The 19819-nt window shown below is 47.4% G+C and overlaps 3 protein-coding genes across 5 annotated transcripts; 2 read left to right on the top strand and 1 right to left on the bottom strand.

Annotated features, from left to right (window-relative positions):
- The first annotated feature begins 85 nt into the window (after positions 1-85).
- Positions 86-5930, top strand: LOC119139132 (phosphatidate phosphatase LPIN2-like). 2 transcript variants are annotated; one of them, XM_037279539.1, is made up of 21 exons: positions 86-333; positions 393-936; positions 1675-1878; positions 1975-2070; positions 2147-2370; positions 2454-2555; positions 2628-2742; positions 2844-3042; positions 3283-3382; positions 3462-3631; positions 3697-3790; positions 3855-3924; positions 4016-4099; positions 4160-4239; positions 4336-4441; positions 4503-4651; positions 4724-4810; positions 4878-5030; positions 5095-5209; positions 5273-5376; positions 5449-5930. In XM_037279539.1, the coding sequence occupies exons 3-21, from the start codon at positions 1687-1689 to the stop codon at positions 5591-5593; spliced, it is 2385 nt and encodes a 794-aa protein (XP_037135434.1). In that variant the 5' UTR covers positions 86-333; positions 393-936; positions 1675-1686; the 3' UTR covers positions 5594-5930. The 2 variants fall into 2 exon arrangements, with proteins under 2 accessions (XP_037135434.1, XP_037135433.1); XM_037279538.1 differs by having other exon boundaries at positions 3462-3924.
- A 4-nt stretch (positions 5931-5934) lies between these two features.
- emilin2b (elastin microfibril interfacer 2b) lies at positions 5935-10425 on the bottom strand. Its single transcript, XM_037279541.1, has 7 exons — positions 10189-10425; positions 9988-10113; positions 8667-9847; positions 6998-7144; positions 6868-6921; positions 6654-6788; positions 5935-6486 (listed from the first exon to the last, which is right to left on the bottom strand). The coding sequence occupies exons 1-7, from the start codon at positions 10311-10313 to the stop codon at positions 6179-6181; spliced, it is 2076 nt and encodes a 691-aa protein (XP_037135436.1). The 5' UTR covers positions 10314-10425; the 3' UTR covers positions 5935-6178.
- Positions 10426-11032: 607 nt separating this feature from the next.
- On the top strand, positions 11033-14268 carry mettl4 (methyltransferase like 4). 2 transcript variants are annotated; one of them, XM_037279969.1, is made up of 8 exons: positions 11033-11412; positions 11577-11636; positions 11758-12115; positions 12181-12250; positions 12333-12507; positions 12731-12825; positions 12895-12995; positions 14071-14268. In XM_037279969.1, exons 1-8 carry the CDS (start codon positions 11149-11151, stop codon positions 14241-14243), a joined length of 1296 nt encoding a protein of 431 aa, XP_037135864.1. In that variant the 5' UTR covers positions 11033-11148; the 3' UTR covers positions 14244-14268. The 2 variants fall into 2 exon arrangements, with proteins under 2 accessions (XP_037135864.1, XP_037135863.1); XM_037279968.1 differs by having other exon boundaries at positions 11571-11636.
- The last annotated feature ends 5551 nt before the right edge of the window (positions 14269-19819 follow it).

The raw sequence follows: 19819 nt of genomic DNA, 5'->3' as shown, positions 1-19819 counted from the left end.
TCCTGCAGCCTCACATCTGCCACCAGCATGGACACCAACCCGAATCCAAATATTTGCTCAGCCGTTGACTTATGATAGTCTGAAAAATCAACATTTTTAAACAAAAAATATTTTTGCAATCAGTTGGGCAGGGTAAGTAGAGGAACTGGTTCTCCCATTTACTGACTTTTTATTTAGTGTACATGATGGTGTACTATTTTTAGCTGGACGTGATCGAGGGAACGCCCGACCTGGGCGTGACCTCTTACTGGACCGACGCCGAGGGTAACGTGGTGTTTGGTGCCAACACTCCCGAGGACAAGATGAAAACGACCGTCACGGGGATGCGGAAAGGTAGCAAGTTGGTCGTGAATCCATACAACAGTTTCCATCAAAATGTCTTCCTTTTACAGACTCCAGAGCGGCAATTGAGAAGATGGACAACTTGACCAAGAAGCCAGAAGAAGAAGAAGTCACCGTTGAAGATGTTGGTGATCAAATAGATTTAGCCTGAACTTCAGGACAAAACAGATTGTTTGGAGTGTGGTCACGGAACAAATTCCACATGTATCTCAAGGCACCGCTCTTCTTATATGTTTCAACATGTACCTCTATGCTTTTATATGTGCAAATGTATAATTTCACATTCTTTTTTTCCACTTTCCTATATGGTTTGTGTTGCTTGGACTGTTTTCATCTGTCATCATCGCTCTAATAAATAAAAAAAGGAAAAAATAGAAGAAAATGTTAAAGGAAATTTTAGTTGCAAGTCAAAAGCCACCTAGTATTAAATTCAATTTAAAGCCAAATCTATTTTAAACATACGCGATAGCCGCGGTGACGTCACCACACCGTTCGCGTCACGTGCTGAATTCGCTGCTATCGGGGATTGAGAAGATTTAAAAAGAACCCGAGGTGGAGGACAAGAACGCAGCGGCAGGTGGTCCTCCAAGACAGGTGGGAACATTTAACCTCACGAATAAAAAGTCGTGCACTTTCTTTTGTCGGCCACGGAGTCACTCGAAATGACTGACGTCATTTTTGCTGACTTTTTTTTTTCTACTTTTTTTTCTTGTCTGAAATGTTCTGTCAGCGACATTAATGTTAATATTTCAGCGCCGACATTCGTGGCGACTTTTGTTTGTATTTCTTAAAACGTATCAATTAAAAAAATGGAAAGGAAAAACAAAACATAGTTCTGTCATAACCGAGCACCGAATTGTGTTACTGAACTCCTCATGGTTGAAAAAAGTTTTTTTTTTAACTACAATAGAATTAACTCCTATTTAATCAGATATGAATATTTTTCTAATGATTAGAAAAAAACTTATTAGTATCAGTAATCTACCTCCACAAAGGCAATCATCCCTTTTGCTCCCTTTTGATTGGCTATAGTCATTTAATTGGTTTATTATTGTGCTTTGTGTTGATTGTTTTTGTTTTTAGAATGATGCATGATAAATATGATTTCAGATGCTCACGTGTCGCTTGGATGTACGGCACACGCAGGCTAGGGAAAGCTAAATTTGCAGACTAATCTGCTAAACAGGATTAACACTACTTAACGTCTCGCTCGCCCCATCGGGTGTCATGGTCAGGTTTATGTTGTTGACCAAGGATTTTTGTTTTCTTCATAGAACCCTCAATGGGAATTCAATGGCAATATAATTTGGTCATTTTTGTGTTATGTGGCAGGCGGCCATCAGAATGAACTACGTGGGTCAGCTGGCAGGCCAGGTTCTGGTAACCGTTAAGGAACTCTACAAAGGTATCAATCAGGCCACGCTGTCGGGCTGCATTGACGTGGTGGTGGTGCGGCAGCCCGACGGATCCTTCCAGTGTTCCCCCTTCCACGTACGCTTTGGAAAATTGGGAGTACTGCGCTCTAGAGAAAAAGTGGTGAGTGACTCATGAGATTCACCAAAGTCTACCAAGATTCTCTGGAGTCTCCCTAAATTTGGGAGGCTCACAAAATAAGCTTTTATGATCCTGCAGATCGACATAGAAATAAATGGAGAAGCGGTGGAGTTGCACATGAAGTTGGGAGACAACGGTGAGGCTTTCTTTGTCCAGGAGATAGAACAATGCGATGTAAGTTACACTTAAGACATAAAAAAAAAAAAAAAAACTATGACTTTTTATCTTAAATTTCCTTGAATGCTTACAGGAGATGGTCCCAGCCCACCTGGCGACCTCGCCCATCCCCACAAACGACGCCCTCATCAAGAACCAAGGTCGTCCCCTCAGTTGCCCGGAAGAGGCGGGGGGGAGGAAGCGGAAACGGCGGCGGCGGAAGCACAAGGCCGAGCCCCGCAAGGAGGATCAGAGCCGGCCAGTAGGGGGCGAGCTGGAGCTTCGTGGGCTCAGTTCGGATGAGGAGATAACCTCATGGTGAGTCAAATCCGAAAACAACTTGGCCATCTTGGGATCGGCTGTGGCCCACCGTAAATTGAAAATCCCCTTTTTTTTTTTAGGGCATCGGCAACAACAAAGGACAACTTTGGATGTTCCCCGGCCACCAGCCTCGAGTGGGACAGCTACCCCTTCTCCGATGGTGACTGGCCCCCCTACATGAAGTGAGTCCATCGCTCTGTCCATGTTGGCGACCCAAAGACAAATGATTGGGTCACTTTGTGCTCTGCTGGCAGCGTGTTGTCTGAGTCGGCATCGCCCAACAGCGACTCGGAGCTGATGGTGAAGACAACCTTCAGAGTTGAGGCCCACATGCAGTGGAGCTGGGGCGAGTTCCCGGAATCCACAAGGGTAAAATCAATTTATGTCCACTGCTACCCAAAACGACTTGGGAGGCGGTGTCTCTTGAAATTAGCCAAACAAGATTTGCTGAAAGATTTTTCTTGAAGCAGGTGACCAAAAGGGAGAGCTCTGATCCAAAGGTGCTGACGATCACCCCCTCGGAGAATACGCATTTCCGGGTTATCTCTGGCCAAGAACACCAGAATGAAGATCTTCTCTGCAGCATTGTCAAACCCCAAGCCCAGAAAGCTGACGTCAGCGGGAAAGTTCCTCGCAAGCTCAGGTGGAGCTCGACTCCGCCTCGCCACAGTGAGTCAGATACCAAGTCCGCAGAGATTGCCGCGAAGACTCGAGGTGAGCCTAAATTGCACAAGTCTCACAAGAATTGCTAAAAGATTTGTCAAAGTCTCGCAACCACCCGAGTTGCATCTCTCAAAACAAACCGGTGTCAACAAGACTTAGGAAGGATGTGGTACCCATGAGAAGAACAGGAAGTGAGAAAACCAGTCATCCTTTTTTCTCACGACACGATCGCTTCTCTTTACTGAGGTGTGAGGAAGAGGAGTCAACATCAGGGACCAGAAGACATCTACCTGGACGACCTGAGCGCACTTGAACCCGACGTCATCGCTCTTTATTTCCCCAAGAGGTAAAGGTGACATGCTAACATGCTAACACGGCTTACCGTGTTTCAAAGGACAAAAAAAAATGTCCACCTGCGTGTCCAGCGAGTCGGACCAGGTTTCGAGGTCCTGGACGGAGACGACTGCGGCGGGCGGCGGTGGCGGGAGTCACGGGGATAGCGGGGCGGAGTGTCTTTCCGACTCAGCCGCCGACCTGCCCGACGTGGCGCTGTCGCTTTGCGGCGGCGGGAGCGCTGACTCGGAGATCGACGGCGGTAAGCGGCAACACCGGCGCCACCTGTGGGATGACAATGGAAGACAACAAATTGTGCACATGCAGAAAAATTCCTGGAATACAAAATCGGCTATCATGACTTCGCGGAAAACCCCGCACTCATCGATGATCCCAATTTGGTGGTTCGGATTGGACACAGGTAAGATTACCTTGCTTGAAACTTGGTTGTGTCAATCACGATCGTCATTCGATCTCTCTCGCAGATATTACAACTGGACACTGGCGGCACCGCTCATCCTCAGTATGCAGGCTTTTCAGAAGAACCTCCCAAAAGTAATTTGCTCATGCGATTTGTGGCTATCACAAGATTTGCTGAAATCTTTTGTCAAAGAGTCTTGAGATTTGCTAGTGTCCTGACCAACAGGCCACAGAAGAAGCCTGGGTGAGGGACAGGATGCCTAAAAAGTCAGGGCGATGGTGGTTCTGGAGGAAGAGCAGCGTCAAGCAGGTAGCCGCACCTCTTCACAATTTACAATTATGTAACATGCAATACTTGCTTTGTGTTCAGTTGTCCACAGAGAGCAAGCTGGAGCCGCAGAAGACTTTGACCAATGAGAGTCCAGCTCCGGACACGGACCCTAAAGCACAGTGAGTCGTCACCTTCAAAACATCTGGGTTACCCAAGATGATTTGTGCAAACCTGAAAAAGTGCCGATGAAAGTTAAATGCTTAGCCTGCCTTCAGAGAGAAAATCTCGGAGTGGTCGAGCGACGACGAAAGCAAAGAGCTCAACGACGTGACCGCCGGTCCCGCCTACAGGAAGTCCCTGCGCCTGTCATCGGAGCAGATCGTAAGACCCGATCACGTCAAGCTTGAAAAGAAAAGCCTCAACACGACCTCCGTACCCGCAGGCGGGTCTGAAGTTGAAGGCGGGTCCCAACGACGTGACCTTCAGCATCACCACTCAGTACCAGGGAACGTGTCGCTGCCAGGGGACCATCTACCTGTGGGACTGGAGCGACCAGGTGGTCATCTCAGACATCGACGGCACCATCACCAAGTACCGCAATCCTCCTCCTCTTCTTCTTAATGGCTTTTAAACCTTCTTGTAAGTTTTCTTTTGTCACGGCAGGTCAGATGTGTTCGGTCACATCTTGCCTCAGCTGGGCAAAGATTGGACGCACGAAGGCATCGCCAAGCTCTACCACTCCGTGCACCAGTATGTTCGCTCTCCCTGCTCTTGCGACCCAAAAAGTCTCGCTTATTCAGTTCCTCTTTTGCGTCAGGAACGGTTACAAGTTCCTGTACTGTTCGGCGCGGGCCATCGGCATGGCGGACATGACGCGGGGGTACCTGCAGAGGGTCAACGACAGGGGCACGCTGCTGCCCCGGGGGCCGCTGCTGCTGGCGCCCAGCAGCCTCCTCTCGGCCTTCCACAGGTACGCGTGGACATGATCACGCATGTCGCAACACGATATAACCATGAGTCGCCGGTCTCGTCAGAGAGATGATCGAGAAGAAACCCGAGAAGTTCAAGGTGGAATGCCTGTCGGACATCGGGAAGCTTTTCTCGGCCGGCGAGCAACCCTTCTACGCCGCGTTCGGCAACAGGGAGAGCGTGAGTACGCGCTGTGTTTTGCATTGCGAGGTCGCCGTCTTTCAATTGGCTGTGAAATTCCAGGACGTGTTGGCCTACCGGCAGGCGGGCGTGTCCGTCTGCCGCATCTTCACGGTGAACCCCAAGGGCGAGCTGATCCTGGAGCAGAGCAAAGGCAACAAAACCTCGTGAGCGCAGGAAAAAACAGTACTAACCTTAAATCGTGATCAAATAAAAATCTAAATATCGCTGGTTGTCAGGTACTCGCGTCTGAGCGAGCTGGTGGATCACGTGTTCCCGTTGCGTGGCCGCCAACACGCCGCCGCCTTCTGCTGCCCTGACTTCAGCGCCTTCTCGTACTGGAGGCAGCCCGTCACGCACGCCTGCTTGGAGGAGCTGCTGTGACGACGGACGCTTGTTCTCGCTCATCTTCACTTTGTTGCTCATTTTATGGAGTTGAAAACAACACGGATTGTATATGTGAAAGGGACGTTCGTCGCGTGAGCGGATCTCATGCATTTGTTTCAATAGTTTTAATGTGGATGATGTGTGAGCAACTTGACGTTTGTAAATGTTTTGGGTGGTGATGATGATGACATACATATATCTAAATATGGATTTCAATGTATTTTTTTTACTATTGTGATCTATTTTTATATTATTAAGAAAGAATTGGAACGCAAGTATACAAACCACAGTTTGAAAATATTGACAGTACATAAAGTCACATCCATTAATGCAACTTGAATGTTCAGCAAACATCTTTATTTTCACCAATCCAAAAGAACCCCAATAAAAAAATGGTTATGGATCACTAATTTGAAACCCTACCAAAAAATGGACTGCATCACTCATTGGGAAACTGCCACTTTGGTTGAAAGGTGCCAAATAATGAGTCACTTACTGCACTTTGGTCGTTCATCAAAAATATTGGATGTCATTCTTTTACCTTTTGGCTTTCTCCAGCTCGCATATAAGAGGCGGGCATGGCTACTGATGAGACGGGTAGAGCAGGACGCCACTGAAGGACGACTGGATGTGGGCGGAGTCTGCGTCTGCGAGCTTCCCGCTCGTCAGCGCCACTGTCGCCCGCTCGCCCCGCCTCATGGGCACCACCAGGGTGAGCGAGGCAGGGGCGCAGAGGCCGGGGGACGGCTCGGGGGTTGTCCCCGCCGTGGACTCCAACCTGTGGATGATGCGCCGGTCCACCGACAGGACCGCCTCCATTTTGATTCCGGGCAGAGCGGCGAGCACGGCGCTCAAAAGGTATCGGCCGTCCATGGGCGCCGTGAAGACACCTTGCAACACAGAGATCCTTCTTAGGGGATTCACGGAACTTACTGAAGGCTATTCTTCTTCATTTGCGCCTGCATTACACTTTACTGCCTCCTGGTGGTCAAGTCAGGTACAGTGCATCGAACTGGATTTGCGGCATGAAATCTTTTTCATTTTGAATTGCGCTCACCTGTCCTGGGGTCGTAGTGGCCTCCATCGTTGACCAGCACGGCGTCGAATCGGACGACGCCCGCCTCGCCGTGAGCGGGCGGCGACGTGAGGCCGGCGGAGAAGGAGATTTCCCCTTTGTGCTGTGCGACCACATCTGTGTCACAAACAGAAAAATGTCAAAAATCTTCCGAAAGTATTGAATGAAAGCGAAGAAAACAAATTGCAGCACATACCCAAAATCGGGGGAGGTGCGTGTGGGAGCGGCTCAGCCAGTTTAGTCGGCGCAGCTAACAGACGAGAAGCACGGAGTCACATGCTGCTTCACCACAGCTCAAAACAAAGACATTTGATTGGCCAAGTCACCCGGCGCTCCGGCGAAGCCGAGCACGGGAGCCATGCTTCCGTGCGTCCCTTTGGGAAGCTTGGACGACAACGTCATTCTCCCCCGGGGTCCCGACGACGTCTGCGGGGGCACCGCCAGAGGAGCTCCCGCTATGTCCGCCGTTATGCCTGTCGAGTACATTTCGTCAATTCATCTCAACGGCGTGACTTTTTGTGTAAAATCCGAGCAAATTGGTGCCAAGAGGCCATGACTCACTACGATACTGCCTGCGCAAAACAGCAACGGGGTCGTTTATGCGGAGAGGCGTGACGCACGTGTCCGAGCCAAAAGGCGTTGCTCAACACAAGTGGACGCCATTCAAAAGTGCAACATATGTGTTCAATCACGCCGCTTCCTGCGAGCGAGTGAAAAGAAAACCTCCCGCTTGTTTATTTTTCCAAACAAACATCACAGCCGCTTTGGCAAAGTTGCTGTTGTTTACGCCAAGCCGGCTTTCGTAAACGCGAGGGACAATTTTCAGACTAATTGACGTTGAGTTTATCTGCAGAGGCTGGAAAGAACTTCCTTTAAATGTTCTCAGGCAAGCTTTTTTTGTCCCGAATCATAAGGGAGCTTGTTGTTGGAGCAATTTAGCCAAAAGGTCAGCGCCTTGATAAGAAGGACGTCCATTTGCTGCCTGGGTAGCTAAAGTGGAGGCCGCCTTGGAGATAAGGCGGCCGAGCGCGATAACCCCGTCAACCTGTGATGAGACTGGACAGCTCGCAGCTCCTTGGAAGGCCTGAAATGGACCCGACATAAGTGACATCTCCTTCTTAAATGGAATCAGTGCAACCGCCTGAAACTATGGCGAAACAAAGTCTTGACTTGAGGCCCAACTTTTTCAGAAACAAAAAACAAAACAGTATGTCCCCATTTTTGTTTGTTGGAAAAATCGCATCTTATGTGATTCATTTTCTTAATCTTTACAAGCTGATTGTAATTTGCAATTTCTGTCTCATGATTTCCAAAACAAGTAGCATGTTGCGAATTGTCCTTATTTTTCATTAGTTGTGGTGACTTTCATCTTGTTGTCGCTCGTGTGATTTGGTAGAGATAGTTTTTACGGCGGATGCCCTTTTTAATGGCCGACCCATGAAACACGTCGCACATGTTCCATTGATTTGTGTCGTTAACAAGCCTTGGGGGGTGGGAGCGTGCAGAGACATGTAGATGGAACATGTGTGCTCGCCTGGTATGCTGCTAGTATGTCTTTAATGTGCTGCTGCTCTCCTGTTTGGTGTGCCCGGGGGTTAGGGTGTCTTATGTGTTGTTGATTAGTTGATATACTCCAGGGTGCATCTGGCCGCCACATGACGGGAGCTGCGTTCGTGAGTGCCACTACAAAAAGGCATGAACATGCTCCCGCAATTTGGGGGCTTGACTAGGACTCGGCAAAAGCCTGAGTAACTATTTTGCAATTTGTGTTTAACTATTGTTCTGCCCATTTTATTTTCTCGGTGTGTGGGGGGGTGTAACTCCACCGTTAACCACTAGATGGTGACTATTCTAATCGAGACTAATTTTGAAAGAATAAAAATCGGAAGCAGCCTAGATTTTGCTAAAGATTATTGAATGTCAAATTCTCTTCAATCCTGCTTTTTACGCTAACAGAAAACAATTTTATAAAGTACACCTGAAAATAAAAGTTACCCGTCCGGATCTGAAGATCCCTCGCTACGTCCACGATTGGGTTCTGGACCTTCCGGCAGCCCTCGATCTTCAACTGCGTCACATCGCTGACTGCCCGGGCTCCGGCCAGAAACCTGCTGCACTCGAGGTCCTCCAGCACCCCCACGCGGTCTTTGACGGCGATCAGTTCGCCCCGTAGGCTCTCCATGCTCCAAACATGGTTCTCAATGTCTCGAAGCTTCTCCCAAGTGGTCTTTTGACTCTTCTCCAAGATTGTCAGGTTTGCCTTGGAGAGTCCAAAGTCCAAGGAGTTCACTCTGTCCATCACAGAACAGTTCGCTAGGCCTTCGACTTTGTCCACAAGCCAGTCCGGAATCAGTCTGGTTTGCGACTCTTTCAGCTCGTTTTTCAGCTCCTGGATTTGTTGGTGGAGTTGGTTTTCGTTGGAGTCTATGCGCTCGGTCAAACTGAGGAAATGCTCCTCCTGGTCTTCGCACTCGTGGTGCATGGACATGATCTTGTAGTCGCACGAGTTCTTCAGGTCAGCCAGCTTGATATCCATGCCTTCCATCAGCTCTTTCCTCAAAGCGCGGATGTTCTCATCCACGTAGGCCCGCAGGTCACCCTGGGACGGGAGGGAAGGTGGTTCCTCTATTAGATGCTGAATTTGCCCGTCATGTCGGTTGACACGTTCCTCCAGATGGTTCCAGGTGTCAATTCTGCTCTCCAAGAGGCTGATCTTGTTCACAAGATCATCCACTGAGAGCAAGTCCATGGTCCTGGTCTCGGCACCTCTGGCACTGGCGGGCTGGGGGGGCTGTCGCGTCTGTTCCAGTAGCACGGCTAGCATTTTGCTTGCGTCCTCCTGGAAGTCCAGCCTCAGGTTGGAGGACATGTCAGTTATCCTGGCCTGCATGTCCAGAACCATCTGGGAGAGCCGCTGCACCTCATCCTCAAGGCGAGGATCACCACTGGGACCTCGCCACGGATGATTCCCTGGGCGATCCCCCTGCTCCGTAGGCTTGGGTGAAATGCGTCCAGATGATATCGGTAGCAGATTTTCGGTGTTTTGCTCTGGTAGCTTGATGCCAATTTTCACCTCCATGCAGTCGTGGCCTTGGTAGCCCGGGCAGCACCTCCACTGCAGCTCTGTCACCGTCTTGTAGTCCAACTTGTACGTGGGCCTGAAGTGAGTCCGGTATCTAGGGAACATGTGGCAGTTGAGCGGGCATTTAATTCATTTACAATAGTTAACAAACAAAAGCGTCAGCATCATCACTCATCCAGGTCCCATCCAAGCACGTGACCAACACCTTACACAAATCATGGCGTTCAGACTTACATGACGTGAGGTGCACAGTTGATCATCTCCGGTGGACAAGGCAGAAACTCCGGCTGCGCAAAACTCTCCGATCCGGCCACCACGGCACAGCTGACGTTCTTGTGCACGACGTGTGCGCACCAGTTTCTGCGGCGGAAAACGCTCTATTAATCACGCTCGCCTTTTATGCAGCATAAAAACAAGGGAGCAAAGTAGACTTACTTGTTTCTTTGGCGCATTTCGGAGGTCGAGTGCGCGCCCCCATGTCGGAAGGGGGTTCCTTGTGAAACTTGTGCGCTTGTTAAAAGCAGGGCAAGAGGCAGGACGCAGATAAAATAATTCTGCATGGCGGCATGAAGTGTCCCAAAATCTGTTTGGACCAAGTGTCCGACGCTCCAGTGAGCTGTGAAGACAATCTGACAACTCCACTCCAGAGTCCGTATGGGGTGTACCGCTGTACCCCCCCACCACCGGCAATGAATGAAGGACACCCCCACATTACACGCCTTTTTCATGACGTCATTCTCCAATAATTCAGGGTATAAATTTATGCATACCGACCCGAGAGCTGCGTGGAAAAAAGAGTTTACAATGTGTTCATGTGACTGATTAATGACCTTTAACGTGACTGTCAGTCTTGTGCGTAAACTCGCCAAATAGCGAGAAAATATGTTAATATTTTTATTCACTCTCTGCAGGAATGTACAAGCCGCGTACATATTTTTTTGAGTTTACAGTGCAATTTTTGTATTTAATATGGCAATGCATTGTTGATATAAAGGTTTCCAACAAAAAACAAAACAAAAATGAAACAACGCGAAAGCCAATGAGCTTGCTTGGTTCCAATGCTGCATTGCAGTAAAAATGAAAAAGTAAAAAGCTCATAATTTTGATGAGTGGAAAGCAAACAAAAACAAGACCTACGACCAACATAAGTATGCTGTTTATCAACAAATGTATTTAACGTCAAAGGGCTAAAAAGTGGCGAATTTCAGAATCGCAAATAGTGAGTTACTAGAGCGAAGGGATGAAATCTCCAATTTCCGAGTGACATAGAATGCAGCATCCCAATGTTGTGTTTGGGGCTAATGGCGGCGCCCTGTGTGGCCCGAAGCAAACCTTAATAAAAAGAACAAACCGAAGGCCACCTTTGCCCTTTACCTAAAGCCGACTAGCTGGACAATGTCGGTGGTGGTAGAGGACACACACGGGTGGTTGTTGGACGCCTGCTCGCTCATCGACCAGGATTACGTGCGCTGCTTTCGACAGCATGGCGAGCTCAAGTCAGAATTCGAGGCACGCTTTAAAAGGCAATACTTCCGGATTTTAAAACGTCATGGCGATGGCAATCATAACAACAACAATGAAATCAGTAATATTATACATAAGACTTCTGTGCATGCAGAAAACCAGGAAGTTTTTCAGCTGCCCAAGAGCGCTACAAAGGTAGAAACTAATAAACCTGTTGACTAGTTCATGTTGATGTCTTGGGGGAGGCAAATAGCAACATTACAATATTCCAGCACTGGGTTAAAGAAGTATAGATATTACTTTCACAAAAACGGCATCGGTCACTATTCATTGAGATTCAGTGTTTGTTTCAGAAGCGGAAGCGAAAGCGCAGTGAGCTCAACCAAGGAGAGCTCGATTCCAAGGCCTTTCATGAGAAGGTACGTAAGCATTTCTCCTAAAATGCCCAACTTTTTGAGAGTGGCGAGTGTAACAATATCAAAGCTCTGCCTTCATTTTGGGAAGGAGAAAGTCCTTCAAAATGTCGTTTTGTTGATGCAGGTCCGATCTGTCATCCTGGACGGAACCAAGTCCTTAGTGGAGTCTGCCACACTTTTGGGCTACCTGCATAAAGGGGCGGATGCTCAGACGGACTCCCTACTCTGTGCAGAGTGCAACCTGGCGAGTTTGTGCGACATGGCCAAAGAACTTCCTCTGATGGACGATGAGGACCCAGAAAGCTGCGTCCAGTTACTTGACGCCAGTAGCGGCACGTCCCATCTGGACTTGTTCTCCAGCGTGACGGAGAACCCAGCAGAACAGGCGGCGGTGACGATGCTGATGGGGGAGGAGTACGTTATCCCGCCGCGTGCGGCCTTCCTGCTCTCGGATTTCTCCCGGATGCACCCGCTCCTCCGATGTGAGTCCAAAAATCCAAATGATGATAAGAAGTTTTTCAAAAGTGCTTGATTTCCCCCCACGCAGATGGACACAAGTTTGACGTCATCGTCATGGATCCACCATGGGAAAACAAGTCTGCCAAAAGGAGTCGTAGGTACATTTTGGACACCCTACACGTAAAAGCAAAAAAAAAAAAAAAGTCCGCCATTTTGAGTCGATGGTTTGTGTCCTGCAAGGTACGCTTGTCTGCCTTCATCTCAGTTGAAAAGACTCCCCATCCCTCAGTTGGCATCCCTCAATAGTCTGGTGGTCACCTGGGTGACCAACCGACCCAGCCACCTGCGCTTCGTCCGCCACGAGCTGTACCCGCACTGGGGGGTGGAGGCCGTGGCCCAGTGGTTCTGGGTCAAGGTAGGTGGAGAAACACGCAAATTGTCCCGCCACTGTGCTTTGAAGGCACAAGTGTCGTTTACTGCACGTTTTCCAAATAAAAGTAACTGTTGCACAATGTGTCCACTGGAGGTCGCACTGAGCACCACTTAAACGACTTGCTCAAGATTTGGCACTTGATTCTGGTCTACTAACAAGGTTAAAAGTTGCAGGAGCCTCCATTGAGTTTTTCCTCCCCTCCTAGGTGACCGCAGATGGCCAGTTTGTCTTTCCGCTGGATTCACTGCACAAAAAACCGTACGAGGTGCTGATCCTGGGGCGATATCGCGGACATTCAAGGTGACATTTCTTTTTGCGGCTTTGTCGTAAGAATAAAACTTAAACATGAATTTGACTGTTTGAAATCAGCCCCTCAGAGCGTTGCGTCGGCGGCGTCACCCCCGTGCAAGATCAGCGGCTGATTGTCAGCATCCCCTCGATTCTTCACTCCCACAAACCGTCACTGGCAGGTAAACGTCATCGACTTGTTGTTGGACATGACCAATAGAGGGCACTGTAGCAGCATCAATGAGCCCCTCCACTCTTCCTTGCTGCAAAACCGCTTTCCCACTGGCTCAAACTTGCATCTTCTTTTCTTGAGTGATGATCCACTCAGACATTTGTGTAACTAATCTTTCGTTTGGGAAATCACTGATCTGTGCAAAGCGAGGCGAGGCTCCAGATATTGTTGGTGAGAAATGACAAAAAGGGGACTAAAACTGACAAAGAAAACGGGCGTTTGCTTCTCGTTCACTTGCCTGGCTAACGTAGTAATCCAGACTGCATTCTTTTTGTTATTTCATATTTGGTCCTTTCTTTGGCCTTTCCTCAGCAGGCCGGATGAGCTAACGCGTATCGATTTGCCAACTATTCTCGATGAATTAGGCCCAAACGCAGAGCAAAGGGGGCGGTAAAGCACGTCACGGCATGGCCAGCGAACGGATCGATCCCCGTCACGATCGGCTTGACGTCACCTTCTGCGCAGCTCGCAGCCACTGGGGGGCGCAGTTGCACCGTATCGCTCTGTGATGAGACACCATCACTCGCACTCGGTCCTCGAGGGAGTGTCACTTGTTTTTTGATGTTTATGTCGTGCCAGCCTGAAGCGAGCTCCGCCCCCTCCCGCCTGGGGGTTCCTGTCAGTGACGCCTTTGCTCGTCACTGGGGGCCACAGAGGGGGAAACTCCGTTACATGTCTGGCATCAGGTCGTCAAAGCTCGCGCTGACACCAAGAAGACCCCCACAGTCCTCTGGTGTTTATTTGCTCACCGCATGTTGGCGGAGGAGGTGCGATTGTCAGGTGCTGAGGCTCAAGGTCAGCGCCAGGCACTGTCCTATGTATGCGATGGGGGAGGGAGGGGGGGGGCTGTGGTATGGCGTCATTTGTTTTCACTTGGAACCTGTGAAGCACAAAATGGGTTGATCAAAACAAGATCCATTGATTTATATAATCTAGCGCTTTTCTTAAAAAGGAATGCAAATGGCAAGAAGTGATTGAAGCTATTTTTGGGATGCTCTAATGACGCCCGCCCATTTGCTCCGCAGAGGTGCTGAAACCGTACATGAAAGCGGACGGCGAGTGCCTGGAGCTGTTTGCCCGAAGCTTGCGAGCGGGTTGGACCAGCTGGGGCAACGAGGTTCTCCGTTTCCAACACAGCAGCTACTTCACGCTAGCGCCGCCCGAGGGCCGCTCCGGACCAGCGACGCGGGACTTTTAACTTTTTAATAAACATTCGCAAATGATCTCAGTGCTTGTTCCTTTTTGACTCCATTCAATGTTTTTCTTTGCCATTTTGATCTCAATGACATCATCTCTTTGCATTCATACAATTTCTGAGGGAACTGACATTTCTTTTTTTCCATCTTGTGAGCCTGCCCTCTTTTTTTTCTTTTTAAAAGCCTTTTTACATTTCCGAGTGATGTCACCGCCGGTCATCTCCACGGCGCCAGAGAAAGACGAATCACCGGTACCCCCCCCAACCCCACCCGCTTCCCTCCGGCTCGCCTTTTAGGGGATGTTTGATTTTTCTGGAGACTTTTCATGATGACACATCATTGACACAAGTGAGTTAGTCCGTATAATGGCGACCGCAGTATGGGATCGGGAAGCGCTAAGAGCAATAGTTAAACCCACATCCCGGGGCCGCAAATTGACCCCATGTTCAATCAACTGTCTCATTAAATATGCAATTGCCCGGAGGTGGACACCACACACACCAACCGTAATTAGCAATTATCTACAGAGAGGAAAACCCGTCCAACTTCTCGAAAGACTTTAGCATTATGGTTGGCTGCCAGTGAATCCCCAAGGAATGGAGGGGGGAAAATAGCTGGCACTCTAGAATACTGTCCTGTATCAAATTAAATTGGAAAGAATAAACTAGCAGGGCTAAACTTATTAACAAATGTTGATCAGATTTGTCACCTATCGCAGGTGCGCCTGGAACGGCAATAAACGCTGTTTCATTTTTATTCTCTTTGTTTTCTACTCGAGGGAGTCCAAAGGGTTATGAAACATTAAAAATGATCAATTTTCGGCACTGTGATGTAATTGAAGGCTTCAAAGTTCCCAATCAAAGCAAACAGTTCTTTTGAAATGAATTTTTCAAGCGAGCGTCTTCATCTAATCTGATTCAACACAGCGGCACAACACTTTGATGGAAGGTTTGGAAAAGAGACGACACGTATTTCTCTGTGCGTCATGGGATGAACACATTTTGCGAACGTAAACAAGAGTGTGGCGTCACCTAGTGTCCGAAAGTGGAATTACATTACCAGGAGGCAGAAGAAAGTCACGCAATGATTTTTTGTAATAATTTTTTGGGGCACAAAAGAATCAGATATTTTTATGTTCTCATAACTGCACGATTATTTACGATAATCGAATCATTCGATTCGAACGGCGCAGCGCATTACGGTACACGACAAACGCCAAGCTATACTGCCGAGATAATTTGATAACTATAACTACACTTTGACGGGTTCTTATCAGACAGCCAAGCCCGACTTTTGCAGTCGGATGGACGGCGCCATCCATATTCATGAGCCTCAACCTGTCAATCTTCGCCGTCGTGTCGGCGAATCCCTCATAAGTTTGAAAAGAAGTCAGCCCAAGTATCTGGGTGGGAGCTGTGAATGGCAAATATGAGACACGGGCACACATTTTGCAGACAGAGCGACAGTTGAATGGGCGCTGGCAGGAAATTGAGCTTTTCAGACGTTTCTATTAAATGTATTCATGGCAAGGATTCTCTGCTGAATTTTCTCAATGGTCCATTTTGAGACACCGATAAGATGTCTTATGACTTGCCCGTATTTCAAAAGCTGCAGCCTGTTGGCATCTCGCCGACGCTTCGGGGGGGACCCCCGGCTGTTTGACGTACGTGACAGTGGCGGCGGGAGCCGTTCTCATCTGGCGTCATCAGGGGAATACCGTCGGGCCGCCTCCCTCCCGCCGACTCGCAAAGGTCGCAATCAATTCCGCGAACAAGCTCTCGATGGCGCTTTCCGATACTTTCCTAGCTCGCCGACTCGAGTGAAATCTTACACTGCAGTCATGAAACGTTTGTTCATCATTGACTTCCACATTTAATGTTATTTCTGTTATTGTTCTTGGTCTTCTTTGCCAACTTCCTGTCCCCAAAGAACTTTACGTGGCCTTCCCAGTCAAATGTGATTTAACACATGAAAAATCATTTTTTGATGAAGCACGAAAACAATTTCTCTCTTTTGTCCCTTCGGACGTGAAGCAACACGTTGGCAATAATCAAAGTTAATAGCTCAAGTGTTCCACTTGACTGGAGAATGCTCATTTTCAAGCACTTTGACGCCAAAATGGGAGAACGCTAACAGGTGGGGGCAAATCAAATGATAAAATTCTCTCCGACAAAAGAAGCAGTTTGACGTGAGCGGGAATAACAGGAAATAATGCCAAGAACATGTGCTGTCAAGTCATAAATCATCTGAGATGTGGACACAACTTAATGAGAAAGTTGCTCATAAACGTGCACGCCGACGTTTTGAACAAACGAAAACTTTATGACTCTTGGAGCGAACGGCGCAGCACGTGGAAGCGCATTTAACGAGACAATCACTTATCTGAGATTGTATATTATCGTGCCTTGTTTGCAATAAAGAAAATAAACATGAAAAGCTTCCTGTTGTAAACACTTTGTAGGAGCCTCACGGGAAATTGCAAGCAAAGACAATAAAGTACGAGACTTCGTTATTTTTCATTCATATCGTTATTCTGCTCTGCTCAATAAGTACACACAGTTGCCGGGATATATAACAATCGGGAGGTCTGTCCAAATTGAAAGTCTCTCGTGTGTTGCTTTAGTGCAAAGTGTGTGTGGGCGGGTGTTGGCACCTTTGGGGTTGACCGCAACGGGGAGCGCCGGCAGGTCTTCGGTGGGCTCTGACGTAGCAAGACTGTGGCAAAACAAAAACATGGCATGTTAGGGGCTAGCTACACTCAAATGTGGCTAGACTTTTTTTTTCTTACTGTTTCGCCACACTGGCTAAGAGGTTTGATGACCATCGTGACTTGCAGAATATTTTTCAGCTCGTGCATGAAATTCAAATTTGAAAATTTGAAAAATCAAAAATTTAATAATAATAGAGTTAGAAAATTTGACATGCACGCATTAAGAAAGGGAAATCACAGAACGTGATTTAAGAAAATGAATCACATTAGACCATCGTGACTTGCAGAATGTTTTTCAATGACATCAGCTCGTGTATGAAATTAAAATTTGAAAATTCAAAAAATCAAAAATTTAATAATAATAGAGTTAGAAAATTTGACATGCACGCATTAAGAAAGGGAAATCACAGAACGTGATTTAAGAAAATGAATCACATTAGACGCTGCCGTTTTGGATCATATGGAAAAGTAGTGAGTATTTTATTCACATTTAAATGACAATGAAGCAGAATATTTGCAAGCCTCAACGCCGATTCTTGTCTGTCTGAAAGACAATCTGAGCGCGGTGCGGGCCGACTACGTTATGAGTTTTCCAGCTTGGCGTCCGCGCAGCTGTTCTCCGCCGAGGTTTGTTTAGTGGCTCGGAGCCGTCTGTCAAATTTCAATGAATCTGTCAGAGGTTATTGGCTTGTCAAGCGCGCGCTGCATTTTAATCAAATCGAATGGCTTTGATAAGCCTTGGCTTTAATTGACACAGCCGGCGATAGATAAACCCGCCTCGATTCGTTCCCTCTTTTTTCCGTCCTCGCTGTCGAGGGCTCTCGTGGCGTTCTCGGCGGGCCCCCACACAGTGGAAAAAAGAAAATATCGAGTTGGGCACCGGCTCGCTTGAAGTGGTCACCGGGGGTCGTGTGCAAAAGGACAGCAACATCCTGACGTGGCCGCCGAGATGACACGTCTCTTTTCCGTCAAAGTGGCACAAGCGGCGCCCCCCGGAGTCAAAGGTCACGTAATGTGTGTTTGGTGGCACGCTAAAAAAAGAGGCAATTTGATGAGATGTTGTACACTTTTGCATCTGACGGGAAGCCAGTGAGTTCACTTTGAAGTTTTGTCCTGTTCTCTGGTGGCTTCCTCATAAATAATCCCAGTGACATCATTGCCTGGATTTGGGGCTTTGAGTTTAATTAGACGGTGGGAAGCCGCGGACCTTATGATGAAATTAAAAAACATACCACAAAAAGTTTGCTCTCTTTTGTTCTTGTTGTGTATCAATCAATTATTAAAATGTGGATTAAACCCCGGTGTTCTTAATGAGATAATGATGTTGCTGATGTCAGAGTAAATGGATATCGCCTATCAATCTTTGTGTATACAGTAATCCCTCGTTTATCGCGGATAATTGGTTCCAAAAACCACCCGCGATAAGTGAAATCCGCGAAGTACGGTCACCAACAAGAAGTACTGGGCAGGCTAACGAGTTAGCGGAAAGATGCTAATTCGCGATCGCGCTAACACGCGAAAACGGACTTCTAAAGGAATGTAAATGAACATTGGAGCAATACTACATTGTCCTAAAGGTTAGACATATGTTTCCTCAGTTTATTTTGACTTTTAAATTGTTTTTTAATTTGGAAAAAAAATCCGCGATGTAGTGAAGCCGCGATAAACGAAACGCAAAGTAGCGAGGGATCACTGTAGCATGGAAAAATTGTAAAAACAAAAAATATTTTGTAGGCAATTCTTCTTCTATTTATTATTATAATTATAAATATTTTGACGCAAACCTTGCAATGTCCAAAATATTGAATTTTTGTAGTAAAAAACATTTTTGTAGAAAAAGTACAAATAGGTAAATTTGTGAATGGTGAACTGTGAATATGTCGAGATTTTGGCGTAAGTAATCTGCTATTTACTGCACGAGTTTGACTTGCTAAACTGTGACTTTGTTGGTTAAAATCCATTGTGGCGTGTTTGCTCATTGAATGCCACATTTGCTGATATGCGCAAATGGCATTTCCTGTCCGATTACCGTCGAAAGCGCAAGGCGATTTGGAATCAAATATTTGAAATTGTAATGAAGCAAACGAGCGAGTGGTCAACGACGCTTGCTAATCCGCCGTGACGGAATGGGACATGATGTTACCTCCCTCGGGGTTCTAGCCAGACTATCACGTGGCACAATTTTTTTCCCCCCTCTAATTTATTTTAAATTTGTTTACAATGAGTACGATACTTAAAAAAGTATAATCCACTCACAATTGACAATATCAACAAATCCAAATAACGATCTAAATAGATACGAGATTGATTTTGTAATTAGGAGACCAAACAAAGTAGGCGATTCATTAAGTCCGTCGTTATTCCCATTAACGATCCGTTTGCTGTCAAGCCGTCCACCTGTCCCCGGCCTGGGGGTTGCTGGGTAATGTAGTCATCCACCGGGGATGTCATTAGACGAGACGCCACCTGTACTTCATCTTCCCCTTGCTACCCGCAGCCCCGAGACATTCCTCATTAGCGATTGGACCGCCACTCGATGAAAGCACGATCGAAATGTGACACTAATTAGCGCCAGCCACATAGATTTGCCATGTTTTCATTGTCCTCTGTTGAAGCAGCAAAAAACAAAAAAAGTGCAGGTTTTAATTAATTGCGCATCAGCAGGACAAAACTGTCAAAACAGCAAAATGATCACAAGGCAAATCTGGTGACTTACTTGCTCATTTTTAAATCCAGCAGGGATTCAAGCAGATGGTGCCAATGTGAACGCAGACATGATTTTTGTCTCCCATGCGAGGAAAAACAAATCATAGCCATGATATAAAACTGCATCAGGACATAAAACAGATGGAAAATAGCGATTGTTGA

This window comes from Syngnathus acus, chromosome 20, assembly GCF_901709675.1.
Source record: "Syngnathus acus chromosome 20, fSynAcu1.2, whole genome shotgun sequence".
Lineage (NCBI taxonomy): Eukaryota > Metazoa > Chordata > Actinopteri > Syngnathiformes > Syngnathidae > Syngnathus > Syngnathus acus.
The sequence above is the reverse complement of the archived record's forward strand: the minus strand, read 5'-3'. Positions and strand labels throughout refer to the sequence as shown.

Coding starts and splice junctions, on each gene's coding strand:
- LOC119139132 (XM_037279538.1), top strand. CDS start 1,687: ATGAACTACGTGGGTCAGCTGGCAGGCCAGGTTCTGGTAACCGTTAAG. Junction 2,071..2,146: donor AGGAGATAGAACAATGCGAT/GTAAGTTACACT, acceptor GAATGCTTACAG/GAGATGGTCCCAGCCCACCT. Junction 4,652..4,723: donor ATCGACGGCACCATCACCAA/GTACCGCAATCC, acceptor TTGTCACGGCAG/GTCAGATGTGTTCGGTCACA.
- emilin2b (XM_037279541.1), bottom strand. CDS start 10,313: ATGCAGAATTATTTTATCTGCGTCCTGCCTCTTGCCCTGCTTTTAACA. Junction 7,145..8,666: donor GGATCTTCAGATCCGGACGG/GTAACTTTTATT, acceptor TGTACTCGACAG/GCATAACGGCGGACATAGCG. Junction 6,922..6,997: donor CGGCTTCGCCGGAGCGCCGG/GTGACTTGGCCA, acceptor CTCGTCTGTTAG/CTGCGCCGACTAAACTGGCT.
- mettl4 (XM_037279968.1), top strand. CDS start 11,149: ATGTCGGTGGTGGTAGAGGACACACACGGGTGGTTGTTGGACGCCTGC. Junction 11,413..11,570: donor TGCCCAAGAGCGCTACAAAG/GTAGAAACTAAT, acceptor TGTTTGTTTCAG/AAGCGGAAGCGAAAGCGCAG. Junction 12,508..12,730: donor CCCAGTGGTTCTGGGTCAAG/GTAGGTGGAGAA, acceptor CTCCCCTCCTAG/GTGACCGCAGATGGCCAGTT.